General features: G+C 40.0%; 1 protein-coding gene across 1 annotated transcript in view; it reads right to left on the bottom strand.

The window, feature by feature from the left end:
• Positions 1-3,678: 3,678 nt before the first annotated feature.
• Positions 3,679-13,735, bottom strand: part of hlcs (holocarboxylase synthetase (biotin-(proprionyl-CoA-carboxylase (ATP-hydrolysing)) ligase)) — a gene marked incomplete at its 5' end in the record, with an annotated part of 94,273 nt that continues 84,216 nt past the window's right edge. Inside the window, 2 exon segments of the mRNA XM_020620611.1 lie at positions 3,679-5,103; positions 6,764-6,977. Coding sequence (XP_020476267.1) covers positions 4,932-5,103; positions 6,764-6,977 — 386 coding nt within the window.

The raw sequence follows: 13,735 nt of genomic DNA, 5'->3' as shown, positions 1-13,735 counted from the left end.
TGGTCCAGTGTTCCACGGCCAGGACGAAAACCGCATTGTTCCTCCTGAATCCGAGGTTCGACTATCGGTCGAATTCTCCTCTCCAGTACCCTGGCATAGACTTTCCCGGGGAGGCTGAGGAGTGTGATCCCCCTATAGTTGGAACACACCCTCCGGTCCCCCTTCTTAAAGAGAGGGACCACCACCCCGGTCTGCCAGTCCAGAGGCACTGTCCCCGACCGCCATGCGACGTTGCAGAGGCGTGTCAACCAAGACAGCCCAACAACATCCCATCTTGAGCATGTCCCAAGAGAAAATTTCCTCAACGTTCATGAATTAAAGAATACAGCAGATTGCAATTATAGTTAAGTCCTTCTCACCATAATCTTGACAAATAATTTATGGCATACATCAACATTATTAAACACATAATGAATGTACAAACAATTCTCTAATTATCTAATACATGCATAAACTTGCCTATTTTAAGTATGGTACTTATTTAATTAATTGCTAAGATATTCAGTGTGCAGAGATTACTAAAGAATGCAAACATGAAACATTTGTCTACATTCAAAAAGTTTTAAATGCTGAATCAGAACCTGACAAGTGAGGTTAAGGATGTCAAACACAGGGTCAAAATATATTTAAATGTAGGCTAATTTAGTGAAACTCCAGTAATAAATATTTACTGACAGGAACTAGCAAGAGAGAGCATATCTCTACCATATTAGCTTCTCTCCACTGGCTCCCTGTAAAATCCAGAATAGAATTTAAAATCCTTCTCCTAACATACAAAGCCCTTAATGACAAGGCTCCATCGTATCTTAAAGAACTCGTAGAGCCTTATCATCCCAACAGAGCATTCTCTTCCACTGCTCTCCCCTCCCCTCTCCTTTCCTCTTTCTATGCATCTATATGCCACCCCTACATGTCACTAACTGTCTCCTCTCTCTCTCTCTCCCTGTACCTTTATGCAGGTTGCCCTGGCCCTGGAGCTCTACGTTTCTGATGAGCAGTCACCGGCCACATCAACCTGACCAGTGTTTGATTGTTTGTTGTGTCTTTGCTTTTCTTTTCTTCTTTCTCTCCTCTATCCACTCACCCCAACCGGTCGAGGCAGAAGGCCACCCACCAAGAGCCGGGGTCTGTCGGAGGTTTCTTCCGTTAAAGTTAGTTTTTCCTCCCCATTGTTGCCAAGTGCTGCTCAGGGGGATTTGTTCGGTTTTTCCTTTATAGTAATAATAGTGATAATAGTAAGCTCTAGACCTTACTTTATAAAGTGTCCTGAGATTACTTTTGTTGTGATTTGGTGTTATACAAATAAATTTGAATTTGAATGTTAGGTTAGGACACTGTTCTCTGATAGAGGTATCTTCATTATTCTTCACAATGTTCCTCCATTTACTTGAATTTAACTTGAGGGAGACTAGTTGCTTTGGTCAGTTCTGGTACAATTCAATATTACTGGTGATTTCATGTTAGTCAAGAGCATACATTCATCTAGGACCCAACATCATTTCACTCTTGCATTTAATAGTCTCAGAGGTCACTGGACAGGGTACCTGGGTCAAACACAACACATGTTTATCAGATGGTGGCAGTGTTGATCTACACAAAGCTTTCCTGAGAGCGGCTCAGTGGGGAGATGCAGTCATGGATTGAACTTATATTGGCTTCTGAAAAAGATAGAGATCTGGATTGCTGTTGTTACCATACCATCTTCTCTTGAACAGACCTCATAACATGAATTAACATCATTTATTCAAAGTATTATAAGAATGTCCATTCACCAGTTCACCAGTAGGGTCTATGTATGTGTGGAGGAGTAAGTTCAGAGTCTGTGATCAGGTGTCATAAAATGCTGATATCAGAGCTGAGGAGGTAGAGTGGGTCGTGTCCTATCTGAAGGATTAGCGGTTCGATTCCCAGCTAGTCCAGTCAAAGTGTCCTTGAGCAAGACACTGAACCCCAAGTTGCTCCTGGTGTGTGAATGTGTGAGTGCGAATGGGTGAATGGCCAAACAGCGTGAAAGTGCTTTGAGTGCGCTGTAATGCACAGAAAAGCGCTGTATAAGACCACTTTGCTCTCTGTGCAGAAGAGTGCAGTATTAGGAACAGCTAAAATACTGCACAGAACCCTCCAACTCCCACTGTACTGAAGTACATTTATAAGATAGTTTCTTCCAGTATATCCATTTTATGTTATTTACTCTTTTCTCTATTTTATTAGTTTATTTGTGAGGGACAAATACAAATTGATTAGCATCAAAAGATTTAAATGTCTTTAGCCATTAGTCTAATTTGCATCCCTAAGTCCCTGGGCAGGATTATGTTATACAATAAAAAATAAAGACAAAATTAAAAACGGTAAATCAAAATTTCTAAAAGGCAATGTCTAAGCAAATAAATAATGTACACGTTATAAAAAATATTGCAAATTAGACCAACAATTGTAAGAATATAAAACCATCTGTATGTTCACAAACATATGTGCATAAGAGAGCAGAGCAGCCAAACATGATAAATACATTTCAACAAGCACATTAAAAAAATAAAATGATCAAATATCATGTTGACACTTGTTTTTCCAGTACTTTTCAACTTTCTTGCAAAGATGCCATATGTTGCTAGTTCTCTTATATCTGCCAGTAAAATAGTTCAGCATTGTGAGGCATGACAAGAAAAGGCAGACTGGCCAAATATGCTTTTTCTATATGGTATAATGCTGCCACCTCTAACAGCAGCTTGTGTGTGACCACTACTAGTTCCTTTCACATATTTGTAGCGTACCACAGGATGTGAGCAATGCTGTTTAATATCTTAAAAACTAATTTGGTAATAGAATAACTTACCAAATTTTCCCAACTTAAATGATCATATTTTAATACTAAACAACACTCAGAGAGTGCAACCTCTGCCAAGGGGCAAGTCCATTTCCCCATGATGCCACATTAGAGCAACTAGCAAGAGAGAGCATATCTCTCCCATATTAGCTTCTCTCCACTGGCTCCCTGTAAAATTCAGAATAGAATTTAAAATCCTTCTCCTAACATACAAAGCCCTTAATGACAAGGCTCCATCATATCTTAAAGACCTCGTAGAGCCTTATCATCCTAACAGAGCACTTCGCTCTCAGAGTGCAGGTTTACTTGTGGTTCCTAGAGTCCACAGAAGTAGAATGGGAGGCAGAGCCTTTAGCTATCAAGCTCCTCTCCTATGGAACCAACTCCCAGTCTCAGTTCAGGAGGCGGACACCCTCTCTACCTTTAAAATTAGACTTAAGACTTTCCTTTTTGATAAAGCTTATAGTTAGGGCTGGATCAGGTGACCCGGAGCCTTCCCTTAGTTATGCTGCTATAGGCCTAGGCTGCTGGGGGGCCCCATGATGCTCTGAGTTTCTTTCCCGAGCTCTATGTCTCTGACAAGCAGTCACCAGCCACATCGACCTGATCAGTGTTTGATTGTTGTGTCTTGTTGCTTTTCTTCTTTTGTCTCTCCTCTATCCACTCACCCCAACCGGTCGAGGCAGAAGGCTGCCCACCAAGAGCCGGGGTCTGTCGGAGGTTTCTTCCATTAAAGGGAGTTTTTCCTCCCCACTGTCGCCAAGTGCTTGCTCAGGGGGGATTTGTTGGGTTTTCCCTATGTAATAAAAGTGATAACAGTAAGGTCTAGACCTTACTTTATAAAGTGTCCTGAGATGACTTTTGTTGTGATTTGGCACTATACAAATAAAACTGATTTGATACACATAGCTATTAGAGATCATGTGACTTGTGTCAGAATAGTTACAAATAAAGGAGCCTCAGCAATATATGCATTACAAATTTAATAGTCATATCTGACTGAATTGATATAAGCTTTTAAAAAAAGCAATTCAAAATGATCAGTACAGCCTACCAGAAAAAGTATAGGCAAAACTAACAGAACAATACACAGGGGATAGTTGAAACTGAGCCATTAAAAGATACCTGTATCTGCCCCTATACCATCCTTAGGATCAGCTTGGGATGTCTCTATTTAAAAAAGTTGTTTCTCCCACACAGTTTTTTCACTATTGATGTAAAACTACTTCAATTAAAGCACAGACTTGGAACTTTAGTTAATACCCCTTTTTTAAAATTCACTATGACAAAGCACAGAGTTTTCAGTGATACATCAGTTATGAATTTCACTGTATTATTGAGGTTGCAGTTTGATGATGTTTGAGCATGTTAATCAAAACCCTGCCTCAAAATTTTTTTCCCCCCCCCCCATTTAGACTGGCAAAAGTTTTTTTAGTGAGTGTCAAAATTTTACATAATACAACGTTCCATCTAAAAGTTACCATTTTCTTTTACTTATTTTTTTAGCCTTTCATTTCACTTTAGATAAGATGTTTTATGATTGACAATATTTCTGCTCTATCCTCCACTGACAGTGATGCTTCTAGTTAAGATTTTTTTTGTTGATAATCAGGAAAACAGCTGTGACCTAAGTAAACAAAAGCTTATTAGTTTAAAGAACTTAACATTATGGGGAAATCTTTATTTTGCTCAAATCAGCAACAGCAAAAGCTCCAGTAATATCTGTTCCCATACAACAATGAAATCAGGTTATTGGTTGAGATGAGGGGTGCAACATTTATTGCTCTCAAAAAGCATTAAAATTTGTCCCAAATCAGCAGGACATACTCAAACTAGTAAAATACATACTCATGCCCCATGACTGATGTAGATATTACGCAGTTTCCTTTAAACCTCAGCTGGTTCAAATATATGTCAGGTTAACATACTATAAGATGGTATGTGACAGTCCCACTTTAAACTAGTAAAATATTTACTCCTCCATTCATCAATTACAAAACCTTGATACATTTCTATAAATATACAAAGTTTTCTGTCAGAATAAATAACTCCGTTATTGGTTCAATGTGTTGACAGAGATGATGAATCTTTTCTTTGCTGTTTGGTCCTAATGCTGCTTGATGACCACCAGGTTCCTCAGCATGTCGAAGGAGTTTCCATCAGGCTCCACTGAGACCACCCCCTGCTCCTGGTTGTGTACCTGAAGGAAGCCATTGTGGTCCAAACCCATCACCTCAGCTTCCAGTCCATCCTCACTCCAGAGATGCACTCGGGTCCCGCTAAGGTCAGAGGAAAGAGAGCAACTGTCACAGCTCTGGGTCAGGATGTCATTATGGGGTTCTCCCTACTACACAGACTGAGGGGGTGTTTCTTGTGTATTAACTGTTGTTTCACTGTCTTGACTCCTCAACTTTCTGCATTCTGCAAATGATCACATTTTATGAGAACCAACAACTATACTGCATTTATCTTTTCACAGGCCAGACGTACATAAGATACTGTGCAAAGGCTCTTTGCACTTTTGATGTTTATATTCTTACTCATCATGCAGTACCATCAGGTAGGTGTCAGATATATGCACAAATATAGCCAGATTCATAAAGAACTATGTCAAGAAGAAGCAGCCCATACCAATAAATACAACGATGACAGTCGGCCTTTCCCTTTCAACTACTACCTGGGGGCTACCCAGCCAAAGGGACACTTCTGACAGAATGTTTAATTATATTTGTAAAATGTTTGCATTTCAAGCCATGAATTGTATACTAGCCTTATCATCCTAACAGAGCACTTCGCTCTCAGAGTGTAGGTTTATTTGTGGTTCCTAGAGTCCACAGAAGTAGAATGGGACGCAGAGCCTTTAGCTATCAAGCTCCTCTCCTATGGAACCAACTCCCAGTCTCAGTTCGGGAGGTGGACACCCTCTCTACCTTTAAGATTAGACTTAAGACTTTCCTTTTTGATAAAGCTTATAGTTAGGGCTGGATCAGGTGACCCTGAGCCTTCCCTTAGTTATGCTGCTATAAGCCTAGGCTGCTGGGTGGCCCCATGATGCTCTGAGTTTCTCTCCCCTCCCCTCCCCTCTCCTCTCTCTCCATGGTTCTATATGCCACCACTACACATCACTAACTTTGTGTCTCTTCTCTTTCCCATAGTGTGTCCTCTCTCTCTCCCTGTACCTTTCTGCAGGTTGCCCTGGCTCTGGAGCTCTATATCTCTGATGAGCAGTCACCGACCACATCAACCTGACCAGTATTTGATTGATTGTTGTGCCTTGTTGCTTTTCTTCTTTTGTCTCTCCTCTATCCACTCACCCCAACCGGTTGAGGCAGAAGGCCGCCGCCCACCAAGAGCCGAGGTCTGTCGGAGGTTTCTTCCGTTAAGGAAGTTTTTCCTCCCCACTGTCGCGAAGTGCTTGCTCAAGGGGGATTTGTTGGGTTTTCCCTATGTAATAATACTGATAACAGTAAGGTCTAGACCTTATTTTGTAAAGTGTCCTGAGATTAATTTTTTTGTGATTTGGCGCTATACAAATAAAATTGATTTGATTTGTATATATAAATGTATAGAGGGAGAGAGAGATGGATAGATATAACATACACTGATATCATTAAGACCTGTCAGATCCATGTTTAAAATTTAAATGACCTTGGTTTACATTACTTTTACCTTATATAAAACTCGTCCCAGTGACTTCCCTGTAAAGAACTATACAAATTTTACATTTGGTAGAAAGAGAGCATTGCTATACTTGCCATAAGATGCCATATTCTGAAGCTGAGACATTAAAATTGGTATTTTTATCTTTTCTGGGAGAGAAACTGTTGAATTGGTGCATTCTAGTGTTTTCTGCTGCACCAAAACAAATTCCTTGAATCAAGTTTCTGATTATGAATTAGAAGTAAAACCCAACCCCAGGAGGGTGTCTTTAGTGCTCACCTGTGAAGCCATCTCTTGTAGTAAGTGGGTAGGACGGCATCTGGGCCTCCGTGCTGGAAGTCGCTAATGAGAATTTCCAGACAGTTGACAGTCCGAGCGATGAGTTGGGCACAGTTGAGCGGCTGCAGGCTGCAGTTATGTTGTATGTTGTACTGCTGGATCAGGTCATTGATGCATACCGTTGGGTTGCTGTTTGTCACATTGAACCCACAGCCTGCAAAGCATGTTCATGAAATGATGTTATTCTGAGCCAACAAAAACAGACTCCGTTTACCTGGTGCATATAGGATAAAGTACTGCAAAAAACTATTATCACTATTGTGGACTAACTGTTGGTCCTGCTTCTCATTATTATGAAAACAAACTAAGTGTAAACTGACTGCACATTAAACAGCTGATTGCACAATTATTCTCTCCCTTTATTATGACACTGAAATCAACACTAATAAAACCATGTGCTTCTGCAAGTTGCAAATATGAACAGAGATCACATGTGTAATTAAAGTTTGACACCTGAGGCTCAATGGTCTAACTGCTGGTTATCTTGCAAAAACTACAGCATGAAGACAAACACTTTTAACAAATCTGTGATAAAGTTTCCAATTAGGAAGTGCCAAGGCTATCAGGTTATTGCCATAAGATGCCATATGCTGAAGTTGAGACATTAAAATTGGAATTTTTATCTGTTCTGGGAGAGAAACTGTTGAATTGGTGCATTCTAGTGTCAGCTGCACCAAAACAAATTCCTTGAATGTATGTACCAGTTGAATCATTCTACTGTTTGTAGAATGTGCACCTGCTCCACTTGCCTGAACATTTTTCTCTCTTTACCTCATCTCTTCTCCTGCTCTCTCCCAGGCCCCATCTTCCATCCCCAATTCATGTTCCTTAACTGTCTATGGTGGTAAACACTTCACAATTATATGGATTAATATAGGCTGGGTGTCCAGAGGTGCTGCGTGACTCACGGGTGTGTTGAAGACACATTTGATAGAATAAAGTTCTGTCTGCTGCGTGACAAATCTAAAAACACATTTAGGCTGAATTGGTCTCAACTGCACCTGTGAATGTGACTTTCCATGTTGTTTTACAGAAGTCACGGGCAAGTCAAATGATTGATTGGTCGAATTGACATTTTTGGTATGGCAACAAAGATTTTTGTGTGGCAGGCTGCCATGGAGATACGTTACCAAGTGGAAACACTGAGACTGTCATCAAAAACTGGGTGATGAGCACTGGTGATGGAGGCTAATAGGGGACGACACTGCCTCCTCACTTACTGCTTAATGGAGTGATATGAAAAACCAAACTGATTTGAAAAGACAAAATCATCAAACATGTGGACTAGAGTTTGTATAGTATGCATGTGGGAGACTGCAACAAAGCCCGATAATAGGCTGTAGCCAGAGGCAATATGTTTTTGGGTTGTCCATCCATCTATCCAGCCACCCCATTCTCATGAACACAATATCTCAGAAACAGCTTATTCCAGGCTCAGACTACACAATTTAAGCCTGACCTGACAATTGATCTGTTTATCTTGTATAATGTATCAGAGTAAAAAACGCCTCATAATATCCTTACATAAAGTCTAGCATGTTTTCAACGTCTATGATATGTTGGGGCAATGCTGACCAATAGGAGCACAGATCGACCTTCTGTTCACAACACTGTGACAAAGTGGGTGAGAACACTCCAATTGTCCCTAAATTAAGTCAGGTGCATTTCTCATTGTCTTTTCATGTTTGTTAAATGTTTGCTTATACTGACCATGTGGGCAGAAGACAAAAGGAGGAGGCATCCCTTAACTTCCTCATTTTATACACTCTGATGTCATCAGTAATGTCATGGGGGTGAACTAAGTTAGGAGGTAGATATTAATGTTAAGTGGCTTCATGAATTGATTAGAATATGTAAATTATAGGGACTGAGAATTATATGTATACCTGTAAAGTCGGTGACTCTGAATGTTATGTTTAAAATAACTCCAGAGAAATCATCATGTAAGGATTGAAGTATGGATCTACCTGCAGGACCTGGGAAATGGTGTATTCTGAGTGTGACTGATCCAGACCATGGTGCTATTTAAGCAGTTGCTGTGGAATAGTGTAGCTGTGTGCATGTGCCTGTAATTTGAGTTGTGTTATGTTGAGTTTTCTTCAGTTACGCAAAGTTAACTATTTGGTCCTTCTGTGGCATGTGCATCTTGGTGGCACATTTTTAAATAAATCATCGATTTGAGAAACCTGACTATGTTTTTTTTTGTCAAGATGATGTCTCCTACTATCTTTGGCTGCTTGGCTCCAATCTACACAAACACCTTTAGCATATTGGACTGATTCATGTTCATTAAATCACAGTGACATAACTAATGTGAGCATATTGACTTTCAAAGTCAACTGTGTCAGCAGCTACCTTACCAGGGCTAGCTAGTTCTTGGTTCTACTGCTGGCTTAAAACACTTATTTTAACTGCTACCTCAAGTTCTGCTTGAAGACAACCTTTATTGCTCTCTTTGTTTGAACCACAGACTGGTGCGCAGTTGTTTTCTTTTATGCTTTTCCAAACAGAAGCAGTCAGTATTACACACACCACTTCAGAAGCTATTCTGAGTTTACATTGTCTCAGTCCCTGCACCTCCTTCAGGCAAGTTGTCAACAACAGCAGGCTGTGATCTATTGGGTACCAACTTGTAGTCTGTCATATCCCTAGTCCAAATGATGACAAGAATTTATGACTATGATTGTGTAATCTCACATAGTGACCATCTTATCAGACCAAAATATCACATAGTGTAAACCAGGCATTAAGGCCATTTCTTCAAAATTGGCTCAAGTGTCAATTCAAAGATTAATTGATTTTGGTGAACAAAGGTCAAGAAAAGGAGAAAACAAAATTAACTTGGATAAAGAAAGAAAATAATTCCTCTTAAAAAATCTAAACCTTAATAGTCACTACCCAGAAAGGTGGAAACCCTTTTTCCACATAGCAAATCTGAACCAATCAGATGACGCCACCTTTAAATCCTCAACCACAAAGTCGGTGTCCAAATCAGTGAATGAATATGTGAGATTCCTTTCCTTTTTCTCAACTGACGTTTGTCTTTAGAACAGTCCATTTTGTTTCTGTGTCTCTTGTCCATGTTTTTCTGTGTTTTTGGATTTAATTTATTTTTGTCTAAATCATGCTCTCTTATCACCACAAGAATCGTTTTCCCTAGTTTTAAAGTTACTTTAACTTTTGAGCTTCTTTTGTTCGTAAGCAGGCGAGACATGCCTATCTGAAGTTTCCACCACCAATTTTAAAGCCAGCTGAAGTTTTGTAGTCAATGTTTTTGTAGACAAAGTCTAAATTATTATTTCAGCAAAACTGTGTTTTAAGCTATAGAAATCACCATCATAACAATCCAGTGATGATTGATGTTAAATTAGATGCAGTTCTTTTGACATATGCTGGAGCCAATTCCAGCTGACATTGGGCGAGAGGCGGGGTCCACCACAGGTCGCCAGTCTGTCACAGGGCTGACATGTAGACAAACGACCACACACACACTCACACTTAAGGCCAACTTAGAGTCACCAACCTAAGCTGCATGTCTTTGGACTATGGGAGGAAGCTGGAGAACCCGGAGAGAACCCAAGCAAGTACAGGGAGAACATGCACACAAAGGCCCCGGATCAGCCGGGCCTTGAATCTGGAACCTTCTTGCTGTGAGGCTGCAGTGCTAACCACTAAATAGAATTTAGATCTAAAATCCCATGTGATTTATGCCTTAATTTAACCCATCCATTGAATGAAATATCTGATGAATAATCAGTCCACTCTGGGCATTTGTTTCGTTATGTACAACTTCATCTGTGTTACTCCCCAATCTTTTTTTCTTGTGCAAATATGTAAATAAATTTATTTTGATTATAGAACTGGCCTTTTCATGTCATCTTTTATAAGAGTAAAAACCTCTGTCTAGAGAAAATCCTACTTCAGATTGAGATTTGAAATTCATAATTGTTTTGTTTACCATGTAGCCCAGAGAAAAAGCTTGGTACCTCAATTTTAAGGTATTACAAGGTATATTCATAATCATAATTAGTAGCTCCAAATCTGCAACAGAATTTCTTCAAATTTGGCACAAAGAGACACTTGGATTCAAAGATGAACTGATAAGGTTTTGGCAGTCAAAAGTCAAGGTACTGCAAAATGGTAATTCTAGTGAGAGAAGAAACAAGTTGTCCAACCTATACAACCCATATGCTTGTTTGTTCCTTTACTCTCATATGACCCTTAGGAGTGGTTGTCAGTGGAACTGCAACAACTCCATCAAAATTACTGACAATGTATGTTTTACTACCAAACTTTATGGACTTTTGGAAACAGCTAGCCAGCCAGCTAGCTAGCATAAATCCATCATCTTTGGAAATGGCAATCACGGTTTCATTATATTATGCCACCCACAAAAACTATAAACCCCAATTCCAATGAAGTTGGGCCATTGTGTAAAACATAAATAAAAACAGAATACGCAAGCATAAAATTCATTGCCAAGTATTTTGAGAACACAAGGAATTTGACTCCAGCTCAAAGGCCCCCCAATGTGCAAAACATAAAACCAAAATAAATACACAATATATACAAGTTGAAAAAGCACAGCATACATCGAGTTGCAAATCCTTTTAGGCCCATATTTAATTGAATACACTACAAAGACAAGATATTTAATGTTCAAACTTTATTGGTTTTTGCAAATATTCACTCATTTTGAATTTGATGCCTGCAACACATTCCAAAAGACCTGGGACAGGGGTAACGAAAGACTGGGAAAGTTGAGGAATGCTCAAAAACACCTGTTTGGAACATTCCACAGGTGAACAAGTTTATTGGAAACAGGTGAACATCATGATTGGGTATAAAACGAACATCCCAAAAGGCTCAGTCATTCACAAACAAGGATGGGGCGCGGTTCACCACTTTGTGAACAACAGTTCAACAACAAATAGTCCAACAGTTTAAGAACAATGTTTCTCAACATACAATTGCAAGGAATTCAGGTATTTCATCATCTACAGTCCATAATATCATCAAAAGATTCAGAGAATCCAGAGAAATCTCTGTACGGAAGCAGCAAGGTCGTAAACCAACACTGAATGCCCGTGACCTTCGATCACTCAGGAAGCACTGCATTACAAACAGACACCATTCTGTAAAGGATATGACCACGTGGGCTCAGGAACACTTTGGAAAACCATTGTCAGTCAACAGAGTTCGTCACAACATCTACAAGTGCAAGTTAAAACTCTACCATGCAAAGCGAATATCATACATCAACAACACCCAGAAACGCCGCCGGCTTCTCTGGGCCAGAGTTCATCTGAGATGGACTGATGCAAAGTGGAAAAGTGTGCTGTGGTCTGACAAGTCCATGTTTCATTGTTTTTGGAAATCATGGACGTTGTGTCCTTCAGGCCAAGAGGAAAAGGACCATCCAGATTATTATCAGCACAAAGTTCAAAAGCCAGCATCTGTGATGGTATGGGGGGGTGTTAGTGCCCGTGGCAGGGGTAACTTGCACATCTGTGAAGGCACCATTAATGCTGAAAAGTACATACAGGTTTTGGAGCAAAATATGCTGCCATCCAAGCAGCATCTTTTTCAGGGATGATGAGTGAATATTTGCAAAAAATATCAGTTTGAACATTAAATATCTTGTCTTTGTGTATTCATTTAAATGTGGGGATCAAAAAGGATTCGCAAGTCCTTGTATTCTGTTTTTATTTATGTTTTCATTGGAATTGGGGTTTGTACTTTAGGCACAACAAGTACTTACTTAGGTTTAAAAAAAAAACTACTTGATTGTGTTTAGGACCAAAGACTCTTGAAAAACACAAGCCACGCACTGAAATTAAACCCCATTTTCTGTTTTGTGTACCTAGCCACCGCCCCAGCAAGCATTTTGTGGTACTATGTAATGTCACTTTATCCTTTCCATGTCTCATAACTACACTGGTTGCTAAATGTCACCTCGTTATTACATATAACTGCATAATAACCTGCTGGCACTAACAATGCATAGTTTTTTTTTTTCTACAAAACAGTATCATTTCTGAAAGTGGTGGCCATTTGTCATTCAGACATGTTTTTTTTTATAGTTTTTTTTCCCCAGACATGACCAAACTCTTAATAATGCTTAAATGACATTTGATACCACAGAAGGAGTGCTGTCAGTGCTGGAGAGGAGCCCTCACTTGAAGTGAAATGCTATTGCTTAATTGTTTATTTAATTAGATTCCTACTATCTGTTTTTATCAGAATCAGAATCTGTTTTATTGGCCAGGTGTGTCAGACACATGAGGAATTTGACTCTGGTACATCAGCTCTCAATGTGTATGTACATATCCTCATGCAAGGGGCAAGTAAACAGTAAACCAGACAGACAAAGGAATGCTCATTGAAATGAGATAAATAGGAAAAAAAATAGAGTGCTTAAAAATAGAGGCCTGGATGGATCTGTATAATCTGTACGAGGTATATTTACAGGTGTTGCACTGAGGGTTATTGTCCAGTCATACTGTCATGGGTCAAGTGTTCATCAGAGTGACAGCCTGGAGGAAGAAACTGTCCCTGTGCCTGGTTGTCTTGGTGCACAGTGACCTGTAACACTGTCCAGAGGGGAGGGCTCTTCTTAAAGTCCATTATCTTCTCCACTGTTTTCAGCGTGCTCAGCTCTAGGTTGTTGCAGCTACACCACACCTTCTCGGATGAGACCAATGACCGTTGTGTCATCTGCAAACTTTAGGAGCTTGACAGAGGGGTCCTTCGAGATGCAGTCGTTGGTGTAGAGTGAAAACAGCAGAGTGGAGAGCACACGTCCCTGGGGGGAACCTGTGCTTATTGTCCGGGTGCAGGATGTGGTGTTCCCCAGCCTCACCTGCTGCTCCCTGTCTGTCAGAAAGCTAGTAATCCACTGACAGGTGGGGG

This window comes from Monopterus albus, unplaced genomic scaffold (genome assembly GCF_001952655.1).
Source record: "Monopterus albus unplaced genomic scaffold, M_albus_1.0 scaffold243.1, whole genome shotgun sequence".
Lineage (NCBI taxonomy): Eukaryota > Metazoa > Chordata > Actinopteri > Synbranchiformes > Synbranchidae > Monopterus > Monopterus albus.
Note: the sequence above shows the minus strand (reverse complement) of the source record. Positions and strands in the feature narration are given on the sequence as shown.